This window comes from Poromitra crassiceps (genome assembly GCF_964638095.1).
Source record: "Poromitra crassiceps genome assembly, chromosome: 10".
NCBI classification, from domain to species: Eukaryota; Metazoa; Chordata; class Actinopteri; order Beryciformes; family Melamphaidae; genus Poromitra; species Poromitra crassiceps.
Genome location: NC_139631.1, coordinates 52,403,742 through 52,429,543, shown reverse-complemented (window position 1 = coordinate 52,429,543; position 25,802 = coordinate 52,403,742). Strand labels below are relative to the sequence as shown.

General features: G+C 47.0%; 1 protein-coding gene across 1 annotated transcript in view; it reads left to right on the top strand.

Annotated features, from left to right (window-relative positions):
* Positions 1 to 299: 299 nt before the first annotated feature.
* Positions 300 to 25,802, top strand: part of adgrd2 (adhesion G protein-coupled receptor D2) — a gene marked incomplete at both ends in the record, with an annotated part of 30,329 nt that continues 4,826 nt past the window's right edge. Inside the window, 19 exons of the mRNA XM_083645490.1 lie at positions 300 to 344; positions 1,469 to 1,526; positions 1,636 to 1,875; positions 4,449 to 5,078; positions 7,707 to 7,829; positions 8,193 to 8,287; positions 10,180 to 10,461; positions 13,054 to 13,165; positions 13,998 to 14,132; positions 14,499 to 14,607; positions 14,958 to 15,063; positions 15,144 to 15,199; positions 16,220 to 16,346; positions 19,001 to 19,104; positions 19,840 to 19,942; positions 20,074 to 20,227; positions 21,384 to 21,517; positions 23,707 to 23,822; positions 25,597 to 25,717. Coding sequence (XP_083501616.1) covers positions 300 to 344; positions 1,469 to 1,526; positions 1,636 to 1,875; positions 4,449 to 5,078; positions 7,707 to 7,829; positions 8,193 to 8,287; positions 10,180 to 10,461; positions 13,054 to 13,165; positions 13,998 to 14,132; positions 14,499 to 14,607; positions 14,958 to 15,063; positions 15,144 to 15,199; positions 16,220 to 16,346; positions 19,001 to 19,104; positions 19,840 to 19,942; positions 20,074 to 20,227; positions 21,384 to 21,517; positions 23,707 to 23,822; positions 25,597 to 25,717 — 2,850 coding nt within the window. The remainder of the gene's footprint in view (positions 345 to 1,468; positions 1,527 to 1,635; positions 1,876 to 4,448; positions 5,079 to 7,706; positions 7,830 to 8,192; positions 8,288 to 10,179; positions 10,462 to 13,053; positions 13,166 to 13,997; positions 14,133 to 14,498; positions 14,608 to 14,957; positions 15,064 to 15,143; positions 15,200 to 16,219; positions 16,347 to 19,000; positions 19,105 to 19,839; positions 19,943 to 20,073; positions 20,228 to 21,383; positions 21,518 to 23,706; positions 23,823 to 25,596; positions 25,718 to 25,802) is intronic.

Below are 25,802 nucleotides of genomic sequence, written 5' to 3'. Positions count from 1 at the left end.
AGAAGGAGCGTTTCTGGGATTCTGCAGCTGACTGAGTTACAATGAACCCGGAGTGTTTGGAAACGACTAGCCTGATGTGCTGGAAGGTTCATGGTTTCGTCCTGCCAGCATGTACTGTAGTACTTGAGGTTTCGTGAAGTTTCGTGAAGCAGAAATGACCATAGATGATATCGAGATACAGAGCTAGTTTCTATCGTGCAGTACGGTTGGCAGTTTGATCGGGTGGAAGCCCAAATTTCTATGTAAATAAGCGGTTATACGCGTGTTTTATTTCAGCTGGAGATCACACGGACATAGAGATGACTGGAGCCCTGCTTACTGGATTATTGCTCTTCTCCACTATGGTAATACCTCCTCTGCACATTCTACAGTATTTATTATGTAAAACAAGAACCATGTACATTACTACCTCCTCTGCACATTCTACAGTATTTATTATGTAAAACAAGAACCATGTACATTACTACCTCCTCTGCACATTCTACAGTATTTATTATGTAACACAAGAACCATGTACATTAATACCTCCTCTGTACATTCTACAGTATTTATTATGTAAAACAAGAACCATGTACATTACTACCTCCTCTGCACATTCTACAGTATTTATTATGTAACACAAGAACCATGTACATTACTACCTCCTCTGTACATTCTACAGTATTTATTATGTAACACAAGAACCATGTACATTACTACCTCCTCTGCACATTCTACAGTATTTATTATGTAACACAAGAACCATGTACATTAATACCTCCTCTGCACATTCTACAGTATTTATTATGTAACACAAGAACCATGTACATTACTACCTCCTCTGTACATTCTACAGTATTTATTATGTAACACAAGAACCATGTACATTACTACCTCCTCTGCACATTCTACAGTATTTATTATGTAACACAAGAACCATGTACATTACTACCTCCTCTGTACATTCTACAGTATTTATTATGTAACACAAGAACCATGTACATTACTACCTCCTCTGCACATTCTACAGTATTTATTATGTAACACAAGAACCATGTACATTATTACCTCCTCTGCACATTCTACAATATTTATTATGCAACACAAGAACCATGTACATTAATACCTCCTCTGTACATTCTACAGTATTTATGTATGTCAAACAACGACATGTATGTGTTATGTACATTTTGCTTTTTGTTTGTTTGTTTTTTGTTCATGGTATTAATGTACGATTAAGATACAGATTTCACGTTTCACCTCAAGATTTCAAAAACACAGATGACCCTGCTCTCAAAAGCATAACTATTTTGTAAGCAAGGTCTTAAGATGACTCATGACTGTAACGGTAACCATACAGTAATTTGTCATCGTTTCAATATAAATGCTCAAAATGCTCATGTTGGAATGTAATGCAACTGAACTGTGCATGTAGAATTTTTGTTATAGGAATTGCTCAAATAAGGGAACCTAACTTGTCGTCATGTAGGTGGTGTGTGAGAGTGAGCCAACCCATGCTGGTCCAGACAGAGAGAGGGGCTCGCACGGTGAGAGACTCTGGGTCACTTTTGAGCCCTACCAGCAGTTTACATTCATAGTGCTCCATTGCCCATTTGCCCATCCATTGTATTTGATGGCCTATGTGTGTCTCCCCAGCAGAGGGCAGACTGGTGCACCTCACATCAGACTGGGCCTTCCAGCTGGTCAACGACTCACTGGCTTTACCCAGAGCAGAGAGCTTCTGCAGAGGCCAGTTCAGCTCCCTGGCCACCCTGGAGCAGCCCGAGGACCAGGAGGGGGCAGCAGAGCTGCTCCGGCAGGCTGGACTCAACTCACCCATCTGGGTCAGGGATCCCAGCAGAGTGGCCTCCAAGCCCCTGGCCCTTGCAAAGCAGTGTGAGTGGAAGTCCTACATCCATAAGCTAATACAATGGTTTGATGTGGTGCTTTTCTCACTTCTCATTGAAGCTATGAGGGGTGGCAGGAGCTCAGAGCTTAAGTCAGTTCTCATTGAATCTATGAGGGGTGGCAGGAGCTCAGAGCTTAAAGGACGGCTTTACCGATAATCAACCCACTTTGTATCATTAATACTCTCGGTAATATAAGCACATGGGCAGTGTTTACCTTCTCTATGTTTTCCTCACGGAGATCTCCCATTTCCTCCTCTGCCAAAGCGCAGCGCAAAGCACAACTTCCGCAGCTCCGTTCTGACGTGTTACGCGTCACAACGGAGCTGTGGAAGTTGTGCTGGAGAGGCAGAATCTGCTCCGAGGGCGACTGTTATTGTTTCTTTTTCTTTTTTAAGTATGCGCACATCCACAGAGAATCACATGGAGAGCCTTAATGAGCCCTAATGAATTGCAGCTGGTGGGGGCGGAGTTTCTGCAGACAGGAGCAGGTCAGGAGCAGATTCACTGTGAGGTAAACAGAGAGAGAAGGCAAAACACTGGCCATGTGCTTATTTTACCAAGATTATTATGATACAAAGTAGGTTGATTACCGGTAAAGCCATCCTTTAAGTCAGTTCTCATTGAATCTATAAGGGGTGGAGTTCAGAGCTTAAAGGAGGACTTACCCCCTAGATATGTATTAGAACAGTGATTTGAAAATACCTATGGAAAAAACCAAGAAATGACATATGCTCTTGTCTATACTGGACTCTTTGGCTGTGTTGAAGTCCAGATTTTTTTTCGGAAATCGACGCCATTACAGTTTGCCTATTGCCTCAAAAATAATTTATTTGAGAGGGGCCATATCTGTATAAATATCAACAATTAGCCAACGCTGGTGGCCTGTATGGAAAGAGCTTTGCTCAAAATGGTTGAAAGTTATATCAATTTGGTAATTCAGTGGCGAACTAGAAATTTAATTATTTTTCTGCATGTAACTCTATGGCAGTGTGTTGAACTACGTTACGAGAGCAAAGTGGCATGGGCTCGTTACAGCAGCACACCGCACAATACGACAAACCCCCCGTTCTGGGGTAACACAATGCGAGATTTCTCTACGTCATTCCCTCGTCCAAGTTGCCATATAGTCCCTTTTTCATTTTAGTTTGGGGGCTTTTCGTGATTGTTGTTAAAAGTTGTGCAAAAGTTTTTTCCTCTCAGCGCAGTGCAGGCTGCCTGCGCCTCCTCCCTCCTGCCAGACCCCGGCTGGCGAAACAGCCTGTTGCATGCATGGGGCGCTTGTAACCTCACGGAGCAACAAACAAACAAACAGACAGAAATAGCTGGTGTGCGATTTAGAGAATACAGTCTGAGATTGGGTACAGGATTGAGGGAATCCCGCATCTGTTTGCGAAGGTGCGACTGGACAGGACGCTTTTCACAGACGGGCACAGTAGTCGGAGCGAGGCGAGTGTCTCTCAGGGCTACTCAGGGCAGAGCTGCAGATCTCTCCTTCTCCTCCGCGCATTCAGTCTGTCCAAAATCATTACCGATATAATCTCAGTAGGAGGGATGCAGGGAAATGATAGTAGCCGATGTGTTTAGAGAAGCTTTGTCACGTTGTCACGTCGTAGTATAGCGTTATATTTTACATGTGCGCTAAACTGCGACCATATTTGTTTGCGGAAATATCAGACTGCTCTCTCTACTCTCAGAGCACAGAGAGCTCTGCTCTGCTGCGCGCGCCCGCGGAGCTTGGAGCTAGTGCATGAGGTTTACAGTAGGACTCTCTCCCGCCTGGCTGGGCTGGAGACAGCTGCTTCCAACTCGGACTGATAATATATACATCATCATTCAAGCTTATTCAGGTAAGATATTAATAAAGTAGTGACACATTCAGCGGGAAACTAACTATAATTAAGACATGTGCCAACTTTGACGACGTTTGGTTCAGTATTTTAAGAGCAAACTTCAATAGGAATAGGCTTGGAGTTCTGAGGAGCCGAAAGGGTACAGGGGGGGTAGGGGAGTAATTATCTTGAAATCCCATAGTCTTTGGGAACACTGTGACGTCAAAGTGTTCCTAATCTCCCATTCATTTGAGAAAAGAAAAAAAAAGCAGTCTTTGACCCTAAGAGGGCGCTTATGCCAGGTATGCTGCTGAAAAATGATACAAATGGTAAAATGGCAACAGTTTGGTGTCAAATGTGGAAATTCTGACCAGAATTCTTCACACATCACCCCCAAAGTCATATATATTGGTTAAAAGCTGAAAAAAAGTGTTTTGGAGGTAAGTCCTCCTTTAAGTGAGCTTGTGAGTGGAAGGTCAGCAGTTTCAATCCTGGGTGGGAAAATCTGTGTGGAGAAGGGAAATAAGCAATGCTCCCCTTCCAACATGTACTGGTGATGAAGAAGGCCTGGCTGTCACTGAAGAAGGGGGGAATGCCCTTGAGCAAGGCACTTGACCACTAACTAAACTGCACCCTGGGGCTGCTCGATATGAGACCGCAAACCCTAGAGAAATAAACACTGAAATGTGCAGATGAATCAATGATCTCTCCCTCTGCTCTTGCTTTATAGACGTACAGTTCTCTGCTCTGAACTTCCCAAGGGAATCTCACGAGGGTTTCGCTCGCGTCAACATGTCCTTCCCCGCCATGCCGGCCGTGAGCGTGTGCGTTCGCGTTCAGTGGGACTCCGAGTGGGCCGAGGTGTCCACCATCTTCTCTTACGCTGCACCTGTGTTCACCAATGAGTTCCAGCTCCGTGGCCAAGTGGACAGCCAGGGACGCATCCTCTTGGCGCTCATCATCCACGGGCAGCACCGGCCGTATAAGGCTTCGTTCCCCAACGACGGGGCGTGGCATCACCTCTGTGTGACGTGGAGGCGGAGCGACGGCCGCTGGGCCATCTATGTGGACGGGGAGAGGAGGGACATGGGCTCGGGGGCGGACACGCCCCGGGACATCCACGGGGACGGGATACTCATCCTGGGTCAGGACCAGGATTCCTTTGGAGGGAATTTCACAGAGCCCTTTGTCGGGAATATGACCGACATGACGGTTTGGATGAGCTCTTTGGAGACGAGGCAGCTCCGCGCACTCCACGCCTGTGCACCCTTGACCCAGGAGGTGCTCTTCAGCTGGAGCGTTGACAACATCAGCAGCCACCCGGTGGTCAAAGAGGTGCAAGCCATGCTTTTTTGTCCAGGTAAGGGTACATATACTGTAAAGCACTCAGTCCAAAGCCATGGGCCACAGTCGTATTTCTTGCTTTCACTACATGGATTGGATTTGTGGGAAGTAATTGAATTATAGCTCAACTGCCTCTGACTAGAGTTCAATGACTTTCCCACCAACACACCAAGAAAGCATGTTTGGAGCAGTTCATTTTAAACTCTATGAACCTTTTACTCTTTTACGTAGTTCAGTCCATTTGGCTAAGAGAGCAATGCCATTTGAACTCAGGTGTCATGAAATAACTGTACAAAGACGTCTGACAAAGCCAGTCTCACTACTCTTCCAAGAAAGGTGTGCTGCAGATCTTTAGGAATAACAGCTTAATCCCAACCAGCTTCATGAGTCTGATGAGAGGGATGTTCTCATCCGAGAGATGTCTATGTCTATCAGATGTCATGTTACAGTGGTTGACTGGCATCTTTGACTACCTCCTCCGCCAAAATCCTGATCCTCCCACACGCTACGTCCTGCCGGTGAAACTCCTCGCTGTCAGGTGAAAAGAAGCGGCTGGTGACTTCACATGTATCAGAGGAAGCATGTGCTAGTCTACAACTCTCCCCAGATATTTTTACAAACAGCTCCCATTCATTTCTATTTCTATAATTTACTTTTTTCTTGCCATTTTTTATTCCTTCAGTTCATAATTGCATCCCCAAGAATGTTGCCAAACCAGCCGCGCCGTAATGACTCATCCAGTGGTTGTTCCTTCCCGCTGCCTGAGCCTCAGTTCTCCTCTAAAGAGGATAACCCTAAACCTGTTAACCACTGAACACATCAGCCTGTTAACCACTGAACACATCAGCCTGACACACAGACACTGAAGGAAACGCCTTAGCATGGCTGAGCGGACAGAGTGGCAGGAGGGCTAACAGGGGCGAGAGGGAGGGAGAGAGGGAGGGAGGGAGAGAGGGCTACAGGGGAGAGAGGGCTACAGGGGAGAGAGGGAGGGAGAGAGGGCTACAGGGGAGAGAGAGAGGGAGAGAGGGCTACAGGGGAGAGAGAGAGGGCTACAGGGGAGAGAGGGAGGGAGAGAGGGCTACAGGGGAGAGAGAGAGGGAGAGAGGGCTACAGGGGAGAGAGGGAGGGAGAGAGGGCTACAGGGGAGAGAGGGAGGGAGAGAGGGCTACAGGGGAGAGAGGGAGGGGGCTACAGGGGAGAGAGAGAGGGCTACAGGGGAGAGAGGGAGGGAGAGAGAGAGGGAGAGAGGGCTACAGGGGAGAGGGAGGGGGCTACAGGGGAGATAGAGAGGGAGAGAGGGCTACAGGGGAGGGAGGGAGAGAGAGAGGGAGGGCTACAGGGGAGAGAGAGAGGGAGGGCTACAGGGGGGAGAGAGAGAGAGAGGGAGGGCTACAGGGGTGAGAGAGAGAGAGAGAGAGGGAGGGCTACATGGGGGAGAGAGAGAGGGAGGGCTACAGGGGGGAGAGAGAGAGAGAGAGAGGGAGGGCTACATGGGGGAGAGAGAGAGAGGGAGGGCTACAGGGGGGAGAGAGAGAGAGAGGGAGGGCTACAGGGGAGAGAGAGAGAGAGGGAGGGCTACAGGGTGGAGAGAGAGAGAGAGAGAGAGAGAGGGAGGGCTACAGGGGAGAGAGGGAGAGAGAGAGGGATGGAGGGGATTCCCACAGCTCCAGCAGCATCAGGGCTTCTTTGGAAGAGCAGCTCCCCCACTGTCTGACTTTTATGAGCATGTGAGACGTCCCAATGTTGCTTTTTACAAGTCAAACTGTGAAGTAGTCACATCAAGAACCTTCCAGGCAGGAAGAGGGTCCGACTCCGCACACTGTAACTCTGCACACTAACTCCCTTGACTCTGCACACTGTAACTCCCTTGACTCTGCACACTGTAACTCCCTTCAGTTAATTTTATTACAGTAAACATCCCACATGGTTATTACTAGGGATACCAGATATTGGATTTTCTGCTGATATCCGATATGCCGATATTTTCCAAATCTTTTGGCCGATTGTCGATTCCCATACCGATATGTAGACACACATTTTCCCCACATAATTAAGTCTCTGCTGTAGTGGAATTAACACATTATTATGCCTGCTCTTATCAGGATGATCCACTGGCAGATACAAAATACAAAATACAATGCTTTTCAAAATGTACGGAAACTATAGGCTACTTTTGGTGTCTAGCATTTATTCAAGCATCGAGCATTTGAGCATAATTAGAATGTCATTTAATCGGCCTGTCATATCAGCAGAAATGTCCGTTTCAGGTCGATGCCGGTACTTAATTTAAATACTACTTCATTTAAAGCTTTTATCGGCCCATGCATCAGTATCATCGTGCATCCCTAGTTTTTACAATGCCAAATTGAGGTTAAAGAGTTTTCAGTTGATTTTCATTTTTGTTACCAATTTTGTTGTGACCAATTGTCTGACTCATCTCTTGAAGTTGGATTTTTTTTTTATCGCTTCACCACAGAAACAAAAATAGATCTGCAACGGAGCCAGATTAGTTCCAGGGATTCATACAGGACTAAAGATCTCACATATTTGCCCCTTCGACATCCACTTTACTTTATATGCTAAAATTTGTTTGTTCTGTGTGTATGTGTGTATGTGTGTGATGCTGTGACTGCATGAGCAGCGGTGCACCAGCAGAGGGAGCTGCAGGGCTGCAGGACGTTGCAGGGCTGGACAGGTCATCTCCCGCTGTATGGGCTGGCTGACTGCTCTGATCCACTGCCATTCATCTGCACCAGCACTAGAGGTAAAGCTTGAACACTTTTTTTTAACTATAAATAATAATAATAATAATAAAGTAAGGGAATGGTGTTATATCTTATGTAATATTTGACTAATAAATGAATATAACAACCTCGTTACTAATTTATTGCTCCCTGTAAGGAAATACTCTTTTCCTTTGGCCCTCCTCCACAGGGAGGTGGAGGTCAGGGTTCAGCTACAGAGCAGCACTCCTGGCTGGAGCTCAGTGTCTTGATCAAGATGGCTTCCTTCCTTACCCACTAACACACTATGACACCTCAGACTCTTGTGTTTATGGCCAATGTACAAATGGCCGTTTCCATACAGACGTACGTGTTAGATTGATGTGACGTTGTCTTCTCCACAGCGCGTTATCTGAAGATGAAAGAGCTGAGCGATGCCCAGACTGCTCAGCCCACCGCCTTTATGGACCAGCTGATGAAACTCTCCAACAAAACCCAGGTCAACAATCCAGCCATCTTCATTTGATGTCTTTCTTACCTGACAGGCTTCAGGCTTATCTTAAATTCAGCCTGAGAGGGTGGTGGGATCTTACCTGACAGGCTTCAGGCTTATCTTAAATTCAGCACGAGAGGGAGGTGGGATCTTACCTGACAGGCTTCAGGCTTATCTTAAATTCAGCACGAGAGGGTGGTGGGATCTTACCTGACAGGGTTCAGACTTATCTTAAATTCAGCACGAGAGGGAGGTGGGATCTTACCTGACAGGCTTCAGGCTTATCTTAAATTCAGCACGAGAGGGTGGTGGGATCTTACCTGACAGGCTTCAGGCTTATCTTAAATTCAGCACGAGAGGGTGGTGGGATCTTACCTGACAGGCTTCAGGCTTATCTTAAATTCAGCACGAGAGGGTGGTGGGATCTTACCTGACAGGCTTCAGGCTTATCTTAAATTCAGCACGAGAGGGTGGTGGGATCTTACCTGACAGGCTTCAGGCTTATCTTAAATTCAGCCTGAGAGGGTGGTGGGATCTTACCTGACAGGCTTCAGGCTTATCTTAAATTCAGCACGAGAGGGAGGTGGGATCTTACCTGACAGGCTTCAGGCTTATCTTAAATTCAGCACGAGAGGGTGGTGGGATCTTACCTGACAGGCTTCAGGCTTATCTTAAATTCAGCCTGAGAGGGTGGTGGGATCTTACCTGACAGGCTTCAGGCTTATCTTAAATTCAGCACGAGAGGGTGGTGGGATCTTACCTGACAGGGTTCAGACTTATCTTAAATTCAGCCCGAGAGGGTGGTGGGATCTTACCTGACAGGGTTCAGACTTATCTTAAATTCAGCACGAGAGGGTGGTGGGATCTTACCTGACAGGCTTCAGGCTTATCTTAAATTCAGCACGAGAGGGTGGTGGGATCTTACCTGACAGGCTTCAGGCTTATCTTAAATTCAGCACGAGAGGGTGGTGGGATCTTACCTGACAGGCTTCAGGCTTATCTTAAATTCAGCACGAGAGGGTGGTGGGATCTTACCTGACAGGCTTCAGGCTTATCTTAAATTCAGCCTGAGAGGGTGGTGGGATCTTACCTGACAGGCTTCAGGCTTATCTTAAATTCAGCACGAGAGGGAGGTGGGATCTTACCTGACAGGCTTCAGGCTTATCTTAAATTCAGCACGAGAGGGTGGTGGGATCTTACCTGACAGGCTTCAGGCTTATCTTAAATTCAGCCTGAGAGGGTGGTGGGATCTTACCTGACAGGCTTCAGGCTTATCTTAAATTCAGCACGAGAGGGAGGTGGGATCTTACCTGACAGGCTTCAGGCTTATCTTAAATTCAGCACGAGAGGGAGGTGGGATCTTACCTGACAGGCTTCAGGCTTATCTTAAATTCAGCACGAGAGGGAGGTGGGATCTTACCTGACAGGCTTCAGGCTTATCTTAAATTCAGCACGAGAGGGTGGTGGGATCTTACCTGACAGGCTTCAGGCTTATCTTAAATTCAGCCCGAGAGGGTGGTGGGATCTTACCTGACAGGGTTCAGACTTATCTTAAATTCAGACCGAGAGGGTGGTGGGATCTTACCTGACAGGCTTCAGACTTATCTTAAATTCAGCACGAGAGGGTGGTGGGATCTTACCTGACAGGGTTCAGACTTATCTTAAATTCAGCCCGAGAGGGAGGTGGGATCTTACCTGACAGGGTTCAGACTTATCTTAAATTCAGCCCGAGAGGGTGGTGGTGTGAGAGGGTGGTGGCGTAGTTGATTACTTAGAAAACTACTGAGATTTGAATGTAGTCAATCTAACCACCCTGACCCAGCTATTGCAAATTGTAAGTTAAACTAGTAATTGAACTACATGTAGTTAACTACTCCCCCAACACTGGTCACATGCAGCCGTCTGGGGGGATGAGCTGGGCCGAGGCGTCGTCCCTGCTGGACGTATCCGTCCAGGCTCTGGAGGAGAGCCATGAGGAGCTGCAGCCTGCAGACATGTTCTCCCTCCTACAGCTGCTGTCTGTGGCCGCTGACGCGCCCGCTGAGCTGCCCCCTGCCCACACCCTGCCCCCCGCCCACACCCTGCCCAGCACAGCCCAGCAGATCAGCCGCAGCTTCATCAGCGTGGCCGATAGCCTCCTCAGCCAGGACAATGCCCTCAAGTGGCAGGCCATCAAAGAGGTACCACACACAGGCACACACACACACAGGCACACAGGCACACACACAGGCACACAGGCACACACACAGGCACACAGGCACACACACAGGCACACAGGCACACACACAGACACACACACAGGCAAACACACAGGCACACACACAGGCACACACACAGGCACACAGGCATACACACAGGCACACACACAGGCACACACACAGGCACACAGGCATACACACAGGCACACACACAGGCACACACACAGGCACACACACAGGCACACACACAGGCACACACACAGGCACACAGGCATACACACAGGCACACAGGCATACACACAGGCACACAGGCACACACACAGGCACACACACAGGCACACAGGCATACACACAGGCACACACACAGGCACACACACAGGCACACACACAGGCACACAGGCATACACACAGGCACACAGGCATACACACAGGCACACAGGCACACACACAGGCACACACACAGGCACACGTGAAATTCCACACTGCACTTCCTTGGGTCCCTAGCATTGCACCCGCCTAGTTTGAAGTCAATTGGATAAATATATGTCCTTCTGTAGACCTGTTCATGCAAATATGATGCACATTTTGCACATCACGGACATGCGCTGCATGTAAACACACATATCTATTTATATTCCCATATTGTCTTATTTGTGTCTATTGCATACATGTGTTTTTTTCATTAATCTAATTGAGGTTCAAGTTTTCCCGTCCTTTTACTATTCTGCTGCTGAAGGCTACAATCTCCCCACAGGGATTCCAGTCATTGCGAGGCATCTGACCAGTATAATCCACTGCTGTCGTCAGCACCAAACCACTAGAGGGCAGTAGCCTTCTATAGATGTGTTTTTACTAAAGCCTGAGCTGACACATTTCATTAGCCTACTGATTAAAATATAGAGGGTTTTCACCAGAGCACAACCCCACAGCACTTCCTTTTTCTCACCATTCGGCAAACTGCAGAAATATTCACTCGACATCGTTACTTTTGTTTTCGCTGCTCAGCTGTATAGATGGTTTTCACGGAATGGTCAGTCCTGCACTTCAATGTTTTTTTTCTTTTATGTCCATAGCAAACACTGCAACAGGAAGTGAGCGGGGGCTCAATTTAGAATGTTTTTGTTGTCAAGTTAAAACCGTCTATAGCTACGCTATCCATTTAAACATGCCTTTTTTACATTGACTACTATTGCTGAAATAAAAGCATTGTCCTTATTGTTTATGTATTTTATGTTATTGTATGTGATGTGGCACTATAGGTACAGTATTGCTATTCCTGTTTGAATGTACTTTTTGTTTTAGCAGTTTTTACCATCTTACTGCCCCGGGACTACGGTTGAAAATTAGCCAAGCTGGCTAAACTGGCGCATTTACAGAAATGTTTATTAATGTGCACTGTCCCTGTAATTTTAAACTCAATAAATGAAATTAAATGAAATATTATCTACACACAAGCTAGGTTACATACATCATATACACATTTGACTAGATGACATTAGGATACTGCACAAACACTGCATGTGTTTAGACTATATGTGAGGTAACCAGAGTAGCCGGAGAAAAGCCACGCAAACACAGGGACAACATGCAAACGCCACACAGAAAGGACCACGGTGGAGATTTGAACCCACGACCTTGCTGTGAGGCGACAGTGTTAGCCACTGATCCACCGTGCCGCCCTCTCTCAAAACTCTATTACTGAGTCCCTCCCCCCCCAGTTCTGTGTCTCTGCTATCGATGTGTGTGGTGCATTATGGACCTTATGGATGCTGCCTCATGACAAGTGTTTCTCTGCTCGCCTGCCTGCCTGCCTCCCTTCCCCCAGGCCTCTCAGCACTCAAGGCCACCTCAGCCCAGACTGAATGGATGAGCAGCAGCACTCTGAAACACTGTGGCCACTATAGTCATCCACAGAGAAAAGCTCGCTCACTTTCCTCACGCGCAGCACTGCCTCCCTCACACGCAGCACTGCCTCACGCACAGCACTGCCTCCCTCACACGCAGCACTGCCTGCAGGGCAGCACTGCCTCATGCACAGCACTGCCTCCCTCACACGCAGCACTGCCTCGCGCACAGCACTGCCTCCCTCACGCGCAGCACTGCCTCACGCACAGCACTGTCTCACGCGCAGCACTGCCTCCCTCCCTCACGCGCAGCACTGCCTCCCTCACACGCAGCACTGCCTCCCTCACGCGCAGCACTGCCTCCCTCACGCGCAGCACTGCCTCCCTCACGCGCAGCACTGCCTCCCTCCCTCACGCGCAGCACTGCCTCCCTCACACGCAGCACTGCCTCCAGGGCAGCACTGCCTGCAGGGCTCGGCTCAGATATTCAATTCACAATGTTCGGTTTCAAAATAGGCCAGGGCAGAAACCCACGATGCCACCCTGCATAATAGGCCTGTCCACATTGAGGCGTGCGCGCGCCCTCTTCGGCCAAAGCGTGCGTGGGCGCGTAGGGGTGAGGGCTTGTGTGATTGTGTAGCGTTTGAATGGCCATTTTGAAATGGACCTCAGCTCTCTGGCTTGAGCAGGGCAGAGTGGTGCCGGTGCTGAGGTGCTCCCTGTGTTTCAGGTGGTGAGCGGCCCCATGGACGTGGTCAAGAGTATCGACCGCATGGTGAGCAGCCTGGGCCCTCGGCTGATGGCGGAGACTGACCACCTGACCATTCAAAGGCCCAACATCAGTGAGTCACGCATGCACGTGCACACACACACACACACACTGATGCCATGCACGCACACACACAAACACACGTGCATGCACACACACACACACACACACACACACGCATGCCATGCACACACACACAAAAACACATGTGCATACACACACACACACACACACACACACACGGATGCCATGCACGCACACACACAAACACACGTGCATGCACACACACATACATACACACGGATACCATGCACGCACACACACACACACAAACACACGTGCATGCACACACACACACACAGATGCCATGCACCCACACACACAAACACACGTGCATGCACACACAGATGCCATGCACACACACACACACACACACAGATACACAGATACACACAGTCAGTGTCAGTGCAGGGGGAGGAGTCAGTGCAGGGGCCTCTGTGAAGGAGGAGTCAGTGCAGGGGGAGGAGTCAGTGCAGGGGCCTCTGCTTGGCATTGGGTGGTTCTTCGCCTCCACTTCATGCATTCAAACTGTTTCATGCACACGTACTCATTGATTATCCCATCATGGTCATTTGCCAAAATTGTAAAATAAAAGCATTCGCAAATATTTGGTGAAAGTTTTGCACTCGGAAAATCAACAGGTTACAAAATACAGGCACAAAATATTGATTTAAAATACATTTGTATTTGTATCAATTGGCTATTCTACAGCCTGTAATTTAATTGCATATTCTTCAATTTCAGGAGGCTGACATCCAAAATCATCTGAAAGTAATCAGATTACATTGCTGTGATTTAATACATAACCATCCTCTGCTTTTGGTGGTCTTCTTGCCTCCTTGTAGAGCTGGAGGTGCAGCAGCAGAAGCTGCAGGAAGGATCCAGTGGATCTAGATTCTGCGGGCCGGAGACGGAGAGCGAGAGGAGCCTCGACTGCATCTCAGTCCCGCATCAGAACATACAGGATCTCCATGACAACGGTAGGAACATGCTGCCTGCACCAATCACCTTCTTCCTCCCCCTCTGGGTATTCTACTTGGAGGAATCACTTATTCAGACTTAGAGAAGAGGCGTTTATTAACCTCAGTTTGACAGGTGAATGCAGCCCACAATGCACTCGTCAATGTGTGGCATGATGCCTTCACCCACTTTACGCTCCCAAGGTCTCACAGTGAAGTGCAGATGGAGGTGCATTGTTGGCTTTGGCGTACTCCAGACGCAGATTCATGTTTGATCATAACTGATGGCTAATATCCCTCAATTGAAATATTTTCATGTAACGCTGTTTTATTTGGTGCTGCTAGTTGAAGACTCCCTCGCCTCGTTGTCGTTGTGTTTGAATGCAGGCTTCCAGAGGCTCACGTTGGTCAACACGTGGTACGGCTCGCTGAGCCCACTCTTCAACCCCGAGGACAACATCACCATGGTTCCTACTGTCACCGATGGCGGCCAGAGGTAACTGCTGGAAATGGAGCTTTTTGGTGTCTTTAAATGTTCCTTTAAATTCAATATGACTGTTTATTGTCTTCTCGTGGGATCATATCGTGATGATATGAAGATACTTTAATATCTGCTGTCTAAATTGATGATGACGAGGTAATTTTACTTACAAACTGATCAAACGAGTTATGGTAGGAATATTGTTTCAGGTTTGTTTTGACATCACACCTACTGTAACATTACCATTGGGTTCAATGATATGAACACCTACTGTAGGCCCATTGCTCCTCGTGACATGTGTTGCAGATGCTGTACCTAAGTATTTATCTAAGTATATTTACCTAAGTATTTATCTATATGACCAGGTATATGGGCACCATCCTGGGCTCCTCCGTCATCTCCACCACGGTCCTGGGAGATGAGCAGCGAGTCAGCACGGCAGTTCGCTTCCACCTCCAACACAGACACCAGGTTGGTCTGCTCTTTCTGAGATGATTTCTACTGAAAGCTCAGCCATTCCTCTCCTCACGAGATGTCACATTTCCCTGTAGAATCCCAGCGGTGCTGTATATGAGCCAGTGTGCGCCTTCTGGGACTTTGAGCTCACGTAAGTACCAAGTCATATCTTCAAACAGCTGACAAATGTTGTGTGTCAAAAAGTGTTTGCCAAAAAGATTGTCTGCCACAAAGCGATTGTCTGCCACAAAGCGATTGTCTGCCACAAAGCGATTGTCTGCCACAAAGCGATTGTCTGCCGAAAAGTGATTGTCTACCAAAAAGCGTTTGCCGCTGTATCGCCCAGGCCAGTATACATACAGCTGTTTCTATCTGGATCAAACAGTCATAACACGTAAATACACATAACCCTCTGTCCGTGGTAATAGCAAAGCTATGTCTTTTGTGAAAACTTTAAAGTCTCTTGTCATCGAGAGCACGGGGCAGACCGAGGGCTAGGTGGAGAGATGATATCTCCACGCTGGCCTGAGGAACGCCTCAGGACCCCCAGTCAGAGATGATATCTCCACGCTGGCCTGAGGAACGCCTCAGGACCCCCAGTCAGAGATGATATCTCCACGCTGGCCTGAGGAACGCCTCAGGACCCCCTGTCAGAGCTGCTTAATGGGGCGAGGGAAAGGGAACTGCTACTGTACCTCCATGACCTGATCCTGGATAAGTGGTTGAAGATGGATGGATGAATGGACTATAATAAAGGTGATTTATGGATGGGTTATATAAAATAAAGAAATGATCCGTACGACTGCATTATTTTATCTGCTCTGTGCCCTAGATTATAACCAATCCAGTCCTTTTTACAAGTTTAGGTTCAGTATCTGCAATCTGACGCCAACTGCTTTTTGGGGGACAATCACTTTTTGGCATGACAGCGGCATGTCAGAAGCTAAAATTCCATACCAAGGTTATCTTGCCGCTCTCGCCCAAAAATCTGACAAACGCAGGATCGTATTTAGAGTGAGGAACATTTTCATTCTTGGCATTCCGGGCAGTTCTGTGTGTATGTATGTAGATATGTATGTATGTGTTGTGTGTGTCCAACCCTAGTCCGGAGGCTGGTGGGTGGTGTATGTATGTAGATATGTACGTATGTGTTGTGTGTGTCCAACCCTAGTCCAGAGGCTGGTGGGTGGTGGAGCACCAGAGGTTGTGAGGTCATATCCAAACAACATGGCTCCACCGTGTGCTACTGCAACCACACCACCAATTTTGCGCTGCTGCTGCAAGTCTACGAAGTCAAGGTACCATTCCTCTGTCCACACTCTACCTCTGTCTTTTGTCTTTCCTGTCCACACTCTACCTCTGTCTTTTGTCTTTCCTGTCCACACTCTACCTCTGTCTTTTGTCTTTACTGTCCACACTCTACCTCTGTCTTTTGTCTTTACTGTCCACACTCTACCTCTGTCTTTTGTCTTTCCTGTCCACACTCTACCTCTGTCTTTTGTCTTTACTGTCCACACTCTACCTCTGTCTTTTGTCTTTACTGTCCACACTCTACCTCTGTCTTTTGTCTTTACTGTCCACACTCTACCTCTGTCTTTTGTCTTTACTGTCCACACTCTACCTCTGTCTTTTGTCTTTACTGTCCACACTCTACCTCTGTCTTTTGTCTTTACTGTCCACACTCTACCTCTGTCTTTTGTCTTTACTGTCCACACTCTACCTCTGTCTTTTGTCTTTCCTGTCCACACTCTACCTCTGTCTTTTGTCTTTCCTGTCCACACTCTACCTCTGTCTTTTGTCTTTCCTGTCCACACTCTACCTCTGTCTTTTGTCTTTACTGTCCACACTCTACCTCTGTCTTTTGTCTTTCCTGTCCACACTCTACCTCTGTCTTTTGTCTTTACTGTCCACACTCTACCTCTGTCTTTTGTCTTTACTGTCCACACTCTACCTCTGTCTTTTGTCTTTCCTGTCCACACTCTACCTCTGTCTTTTGTCTTTACTGTCCACACTCTACCTCTGTCTTTTGTCTTTCCTGTCCACACTCTACCTCTGTCTTTTGTCTTTACTGTCCACACTCTACCTCTGTCTTTTGTCTTTACTGTCCACACTCTACCTCTGTCTTTTGTCTTTCCTGTCCACACTCTACCTCTGTCTTTTGTCTTTACTGTCCACACTCTACCTATGTCTTTTGTCTTTACTGTCCACACTCTACCTCTGTCTTTTGTCTTTACTGTCCACACTCTACCTCTGTCTTTTGTCTTTACTGTCCACACTCTACCTCTGTCTTTTGTCTTTACTGTCCACACTCTACCTCTGCCTTTTGTCTTTACTGTCCACACTCTACCTCTGTCTTTTGTCTTTACTGTCCACACTCTACCTCTGTCTTTTGTCTTTACTGTCCACACTCTACCTCTGTCTTTTGTCTTTACTGTCCACACTCTACCTCTGCCTTTTGTCTTTACTGTCCACACTCTACCTCTGCCTTTTGTCTTTCCTGTCCACACTCTACCTCTGTCTTTGGACTTTCCTGTCCACACTCTACCTCTGTCTTTTGTCTTTACTGTCCACACTCTACCTCTGTCTTTTGTCTTTACTGTCCACACTCTACCTCTGCCTTTTGTCTTTACTGTCCACACTCTACCTCTGTCTTTTGTCTTTACTGTCCACACTCTACCTCTCTCTTTTGTCTTTACTGTCCACACTCTACCTCTGCCTTTTGTCTTTACTGTCCACACTCTACCTCTGCCTTTTGTCTTTCCTGTCCACACTCTACCTCTGTCTTTTGTCTTTCCTGTCCACACTCTACCTCTGTCTTTGGACTTTCCTGTCCACACTCTACCTCTGTCTTTGGACTTTCCTGTACGCTTACTACAGACTCGTCACCAGAATATGTCAGCATTGTACCTTTCTGCAATCCACAGATACGTAGAAAATCACATTTCTGAAAATGTTTCATGTTGTATATCCTAGTTCCTCATTGTGCGGCTCGTGAGACGCTGGCGGCTCTCGAAGCTTTAGTTGGCAGCTCTAAGAAATTGCACAAAAAAAAAAAATGTTTTTTTTTTCTTCCCTGCTCTCCCCAAAATTTCAATAAACCTTTATGGCATATTATTACAATACAACAATACTGGTGTTGACAGTAATAGAAGATGCCAAATCATTCAAAACAATAAGCATTTTGCTTTTAGGAGTATTGTGCCAGCGTGCAGCGCTGTTCCAAAATGTGTCAACGTGTGTCGTTGCCTGGGAAACGCACATCCCATAATACAACTGTTCGCATTGCATCCCATAATAGTATGATGATACTTGGGATGCCATTGCGAACATGTATGTGAACAGGTTAGCTAAAACTTTAGCGTCGACAGCGATGGCCCCCACCGTTGCGGTCGGGGTACGTTTCGAAATCTCTCCAGGTCTGAAAGATTTTCTAGGGGAAACTGGTGTGTGTGTGTGTGTGTGTGTGTGTGTGTGTGTGTGTGTGTGTGTGTGTGTGTGGAAAACAATAAAACAAAAAAATGGTAGGGCCGATGTGCTTGGTTGGGGTGGCTTTTGGTGTTTTGTGGTAAAAGTGACTCTCCTATTGACTTTGTCCTGCCAGTGCGGCCCTCATCGAAGAAATAGTGAGGATCACTGTTGTACATCATGACGCGTTGCATCACGACGTGGCTCATGTGATCACAATACAAAATGCTCTCTAGTTTTGTTTGTACTTAACTTGACCCTGGAAAGCCAGTGAGCTTTTTAAATGAACCACCTTTTTCTTTCACTTTGTTTTTGAGATGTACGTTTCTGTGCATTACACAAAGGGACACTGCCAACATTTTATACCTGGGGATTGCTGCTGCTATTTATTTGTGTGTGTGTGTGTGTGTGTGTGTGTGTGTGTGTGTGTGTGTGTGTGTGTGTGTGTGTGTGTGTGTGTGCGCGCGCGCGTGCGTGTGTGTCTCAGAGGAGCCGGGAAAATGAAAAAGCATTGCAGGTCCTGACACTGATGGGCTGTGGAGTGTCTCTGTGCGGCCTCCTCTTCACCTTCATCCTCTTCATCGCTGTGGGGTGAGTCTCACACCTCCTCTTCACCTTCATCCTCTTCATCATTGTGGGGTGAGTCTCACACCTCTTCACCTTCATCCTCTTCATCGCTGTGGGGTGAGTCTCACACCTCTTCACCTTCATCGCTGTGGGGTGAGTCTCACACCTCCTCTTCACCTTCATCGTTGTGGGGTTAGGGTTAGGGAGCGCTTTGGCAGAGGAGGAAATGGGAGATCTCTGTGAGAAAAACACAGAGAGAGAAGGTAAACACTGCCCATGTGCTTATATTAGAGATTATTAATGATATAAAGTGGGTTTATTACCAGTAAAGCCATCCTTTAACTACGGTATATCTTTAAACATTATACAGACTGAAAATGACAACAGAAATAAACAGAAATAAGTTTGCTGATATCTCCCCAATTAAAATCAACCGCCAGTTGTCTTGGAAGTGACTGATACCGTCTATACAGTAACACCACAATGACATGTTAACACCATGTCAAACATATTAAAACCAGTCACTTTGGGTCCTAATGTATATTTCATGCTGTGTGTGTGTGTGTGTGTGTGTGTGTGTGTGTGTGTGTGTGTGTCTGTGTCTGTGTCTGTGTCTGTGTCCGTCTGTGTGTGTGTGTGTGTGTGTGTGTGTGTGTGTGTGTGTGTGTGTGTGTGTATGTCTGTGTCTGTGTCTGTGTCCGTCTGTGTGTGTGTGTGTGTGCGTGTGTGTGTGTGTGTGTGTGCGTGCATGTGCTGCAGCGTCCCTAAGTCTGACCGCACCACCGTCCATAAGAACCTGATCGTGGCCCTGGGGGTGGCAGAGCTGCTGTTGATGTGCAGCGACTGGGCCTCGGCCAATGAGGTGAGACTCCACACAGCACAGGAGGCGGACTCTGGCAAGTGAGACCACTTCCACATTGGCTTCACACACGGAGCTAGGAGCTCACCCACTGTACCATATGCTCATAATGTCTGCTGCTTCTTCTCCCCCAGGAGGTGTGCTTGGTGGTGACGGCACTGCTGCATCTCTTCTTCATGGCCTCCTTCTCCTGGATGCTGGTGGAGGGCCTGCTGCTCTGGAGCAAAGTGGTGTCTGTCAACATCAGCGAGGACCGCAGGATGAAGCTCTACTACGTCATCGGCTGGGGTCAGCATCAGCATCATCTCTGTCTCAGTTTGTGTTGGAGGACTCTACACTCTGCTCTCTCCCTCCCTCTGATCGTGAAAGCTCTTTGACATGATGTTCAGACGACACCATGTCAATAGAGCAGTAACCTCTGTGCTCTGACATGTGGCCTTGTGCCCTAAAAAAATGGTGACGCGCAAAGGCCAGCTGGCCGGTCTAACTTTGCATGAGCCGCGAGCAATCGTGTGCAGCCAGGCAGGAAGTCAGTGCAAGTTGTGACTGGCGCAGAGCAAAACAGAGGGCTTCTGCTAGTGAACGGCCCTGCTCCTGCTCCAGCTGAAAGTACACACGGCACCGTGTTTTTGCACCGTCATGCAACATTTGTATTTCATTGTGTGTTCTTTGAACCTTACCCCACTCTGTCGTCTCACAAACCTCACTGTTCTGCGTGTTATGAAATAATAATAAGCCCAGAACAGTGCATCCCATGCTAGCATACATTGCAGATGTCTTGAATGTTCCCCTGCAGACTAAATAGACAGTCTGGCACTGTAGAAGTCACTGTTCTATAAATATGTAAACTCTTAAAATGCTCCTTTCTCTTATGGCAATAATAACAGCTGTTCAGGGCCGTGCAGAGACCCTTAGAGGGGCAGGGGCTCAAAAGTTCAAAAAGGGCACAACACCGCGGCGCGGGGCGGTTTCACCATTGCTGATCCGCCAGTCAGTCGGAGCTCGGCAGCTGGGCAGTGGGCAGGATGGCGAAGGAATGACCCGGCCCATCTCTGCCTCTGATTGGTGCAGGAGACGAGGAGAGACGCAGGATAGGATAACCAAGCAGATGTGATTGGATCAACAACGTTTGACGCTAGGCCAATCAGAGGCAGAGAAGGGCGGGTCATGCCTTCGCCCATCCCGGGGGGAAAATATCGCGCACGTCACCGAGACGCAGACGATGACTTAACTTCCGGTTGAAAGGTCAACATGTGTCAACTGTCCCGACATTTGATTTATTGCTAAATTGTTATTTGTTGTTATAAGTTATTCTTGAAGGGGCTGGGCATGCCTTCACTTCCCCTGATGCACTTTGCGCAGGTGCTCGGGCCTAGCGCCCCCCTCTGCACGCGCCTGCAGCTGTTATGTTACAGTCTCATCTTTCTTGTGTCTTGTCTTTCAGGACTACCTGTTCTCATTGTTGGTGTAACATTGACAATATCAGTGGACGACTACAAGGCAGACGACTACTGCTGGCTCAATGTGAACACTGATATGATCTGGGCCTTCGTGGGACCGGTTATTTTTGTCTTGGCTGTATGTACTGCAATCGCACTTAGTGTGTGTGTGTGTGTGTGTGTGTGTGTGTGTGTGTGTGTGTGTGTGTGTGACGCATTGCTTGTCTAGCTCCTTACATTTCCCTGACTGCAAGGTTTGGGTTGATGCCTCTTTGTGAACATACTGTGTGGAAAGGATACAGAATCATGTTTTAGATACACTTTTCATTTTTGGTTCAAATGAGTTCTAGTCAGTGATCGACCAAAGATAAATCCTAAAAATCTATATTTTTAGAGAAATGGTTCCCTTTGAGGAGATACATTGCACACTCACTGTGTGACTGCACTGTGATTTCATTGTCATCTCTATGAATGTTTTTCGGCACTAAAGGCAGGTAAAGTGTAAAAGTCCCAGTAACTACCGTAAATTCCGCACTATAAGCCGCACCGGAGTATAAGCCGCAGCAGCAAAATTGCCTGTTTGTTACATATATAAGCCGCACCGGACTATAAGCCGCAGGTGTTTTAATGTTTTTTTTTTTTTTTTTTTTTTATTGTGTTTTAATGTTTAATTACCATATGTAAGGGTTCATGCACAGAGGGGATTGTCGGGAAAGAGATGGCTGTTTGAGGAAGCTCCCATTTATTAACATTTCAACAAAACAACATAACACAACACCACCTGTGTTTTCTTTTACAGTGCACACAGTGTCCGCGGTGTGGTGAAAAGAGGGCAAGAGAGGAAATTAAAACAGAAGTGGATTTATAGTTAGAAAGAGTGCTAAAAAAGAGAGATTTTTTTTTTTTTTTTTTTTTTTTTTTTGAAAAAATCCATAGATAAGCCGCACCGTTATATAAGCCGCAGGGCCAAAAAACGGGGAAAAAGCCGCGGCTTATAGTCCGAAATTTACGGTAGTTATGTAAGGGATTATAATTTCCGAAACAGTAATTAGAGTACACTTACTAATACAAGTAACTTTGTTATTGCATTACTTTGTTCAGCACTGAAACAGAGTGTGGAGATAAGTCTAGCTATGTGAGACTACTGTTGCCAGAACACGATTAGTTTTTTTTGTCCTAGGTAGGTAAAGAAATAAAAAGTCTGCAGTTTGGCTGATGGTTGACTCCTGTAAGGTTAATTATTGTTCCAATTAAGTGGATTCAGTTCTAAAAGGAGTCTAAACAGGTTGTACGTCACTTTTTCACAAGGGGGTAGTGAAAGTAATATAGTAATGTAACGAGTAACGTAACTAATGACTTTTGATACAAAATAATAAGTAAAGTAATTGTATTACTTTTTTAACAAGTAATAATTAACTTGTTGCATTTCCTAGGTAATTTGCCCAACACTCATATTTGTTTGTCTCAGGTTTGCTTGAAACAGATGTTGAACTCTCCATGAGTCTAGCTGATTAAAGAAAGGATGTGGGGAAATTAAAGTCATGGTTTAGTACTATTTACTATGATGTAGCTACACTTCCTAAAGATAAAGAGAGGCCTAATCCCTAACCCTAAAAAGGAGGCTTTCCCCTCATGATGCCCAGTGGCATGTACAGTATGGTGTTTGTGGCAGGCCGTGCTAACGCGAGGCTGTTCTGATGCTAGGCCATGCTAACGCTAGACCGTGCTGACGCTAGGCTGTTCTGACGTCAGGCTGTTCTGATGCTAGACCGTGCTGACGCTAGGCCGTGCTAACACTAGGCTGTTCTGACGCTAGGCCGTGCTGACGTCAGGCTGTTCTGATGCTAGACCGTGCTGACGCTAGGCCGTGCTAACGCGAGGCTGTAATGATGCTAGGCTGTTCTGCCGCTAGGCCATGCTAACGCTAGGCTGTTCTGACGCTAGGCTGTTCTGATGCTAGACCGTGCTGACGCTAGGCCGTGCTGACGTCAGGCTGTTCTGATGCTAGGCCATGCTAACGCTAGACCGTGCTGACGCTAGGCTGTTCTGACATCAGGCTCTTATGATGCTAGGCCATGCTAACGCTAGACCGTGCTGACGCTAGGCCATGCTGACGTCAGGCTGTTATGATGCTAGGCCATGCTAACGCTAGTCCGTGCTGACGCTAGGCTGTTCTGACGTCAGGCTGTTCTGATGCTAGGCCGTGCTAACGCTAGTCCGTGCTGACGGTACGGCGTGTTGACGCTAGGCCATGCTGACTATAGGCTGTTCTGATGCTAGGCCATGCTGATGCTAGGCCGTGCTGACGCTGTTGTCATCTGCCTACAGGTCAATGCGGTGGTACTGTGTCGGGTTGTCATGGTGACCGTTTCCAGCGCGCGTCGCCGCACCAAGATGCTCAGTCCAAGCTCGGCTTCAAAGATGCAGACTTTTGACCTGACCTGGTGAGTCACAATGGATACAATGAGAGACACAACCTCTCTCACTCACTCTGAACGCTCCTCTCGCTTTGCTTTCTCTCCACACTTTCTGTGTGTGCACTCTGCCTTCCCCATCAAGCCTTTTCTCCTGTGCACCCACGCCCGCTCCCTCTCTCTCTCTCTCTCTCTCTCTCTCTCCCTCTCTCTCTCTCGCTCTCTCTCTCCCTCTCTCTTTCTCTTACTCTCTCTCTCTCTATTACTCTTACTCCCTCTCTCTCGCTCTCTCACTCTCTCTCTCTCTTACTCTTACTCTCTCCCTCTCTCCCTCTCTCTCTCCCTCTCTCTCTCTCTCCAGTCAATAGACACAGTGTGTGAGAGAGAAGGAGTCTAGATTTGGTGAGTCTGCTGTGGGAGTTGTATGGTATTATCAGCACCTGGTCAACTGTGTGTGTGTGTGTGTGTGTGTGTGTGCGTGCGTGCACATTTGTATTAGCAGTTCTTCATGTGTGTGTTTTGGTTTGTATGTGAGCACATGTTTGCATGCTATAGAAGTGTAATACAGTAAGTGGTCTTATAACAATGTGTTAATATTGTAGCTACATCATCTAGCATCACATGTTCACTTCCCCCAGACAATAAACAACGTGGAGCAAGGTCTTCAAAATAAGATTTCTACACATCTGGAGTTTCAGAAACACAAACATTGGAATTTGTCCAATCAAGTCAAGTCAAGTTGATCCTGTTCACAGAGCAAGAAGCCAAATGCCTGGAGGTTGTTTAAAGGCCTTTTTTAAACCCAATCATCATCCAATCATATCACTCCACAGTCAGAATTACAGACTGCTGCATCCAATCATATCACTCCACAGTCAGAATCACAGACTGCTACATCCAATCATATCACTCCACAGTCAGACAAGATAAACTGCAACCTGTTGGGCGCTTGGGGCTAGTGCTCCTGCTATATTAACTTACTTGGAACTGCATGTCTCTTGTCAACCAAGCTAAAGTCCAAGTGATGTGACAGGTGAAAGTATTGACTCTACACCAGAGCACCATCAGGTCTAGATCTTCCTTACACCAGAGCACCATCAGGTCTAGATCTTCTTTACACCATAGCACCATCAGGTCTAGATCTTCTTTACACCAGAGCACCATCAGGTCTAGATCTTCCTTACACCAGAGCACCATCAGGTCTAGATCTTCCTTACACCAGAGCACCATCAGGTCTAGATCTTCCTTACACCAGAGCACCATCAGGTCTAGATCTTCCTTACACCAGAGCACCATCAGGTCTAGATCTTCTTTACACCAGAGCACCATCAGGTCTAGATCTTCCTTACACCAGAGCACCATCAGGTCTAGATCTTCCTTACACCAGAGCACCATCAGGTCTAGATCTTCTTTACACCAGAGCACCATCAGGTCTAGATCTTCCTCGAGCACAAGACAACGAGAGGACAATGTGTATAAATCATAATGCATTATACTAAAAATAAGTGTTATGAAGATTTTCATGAAGAAGGACACAGTAATGTGTCTGGCATATGAGTTAATACACGAGTGTAAAGACACTGTTCACTTCTCTGATAAGAGGCTTGGATCTCTTTTTCTTATTTGAGGTATAGAAAAAACGTCACCCCTTTTATTATTTTATTATTATTTATTATTTTATTATTTCAAATGGAAAAGCAGCACTCCCCTGATTTAATATTTCCACATTTGTCTCAGGCAAACACTGTGTGTGTGTGCGTGTGTGTGCGTGTGCGTGCGTGCGTGTGCGTGTGTGTGTTTGCAGGGCTGTTACGCGGCCGGTTCTGATTCTGCTGCCGGTCCTGGGTCTGACCTGGCTGTGTGGAGTGCTGGTTCATCTGTCCATAGTAGTCGCCTACATCTTCATCGCTCTCAATGCCTTCCAGGTAAATAAACACACACTATTGCGTTCCAGACAAGTTGGAACTGGGAAGTTTCAACTCGACATCATTGTGTTCATGCTGTTTTTAA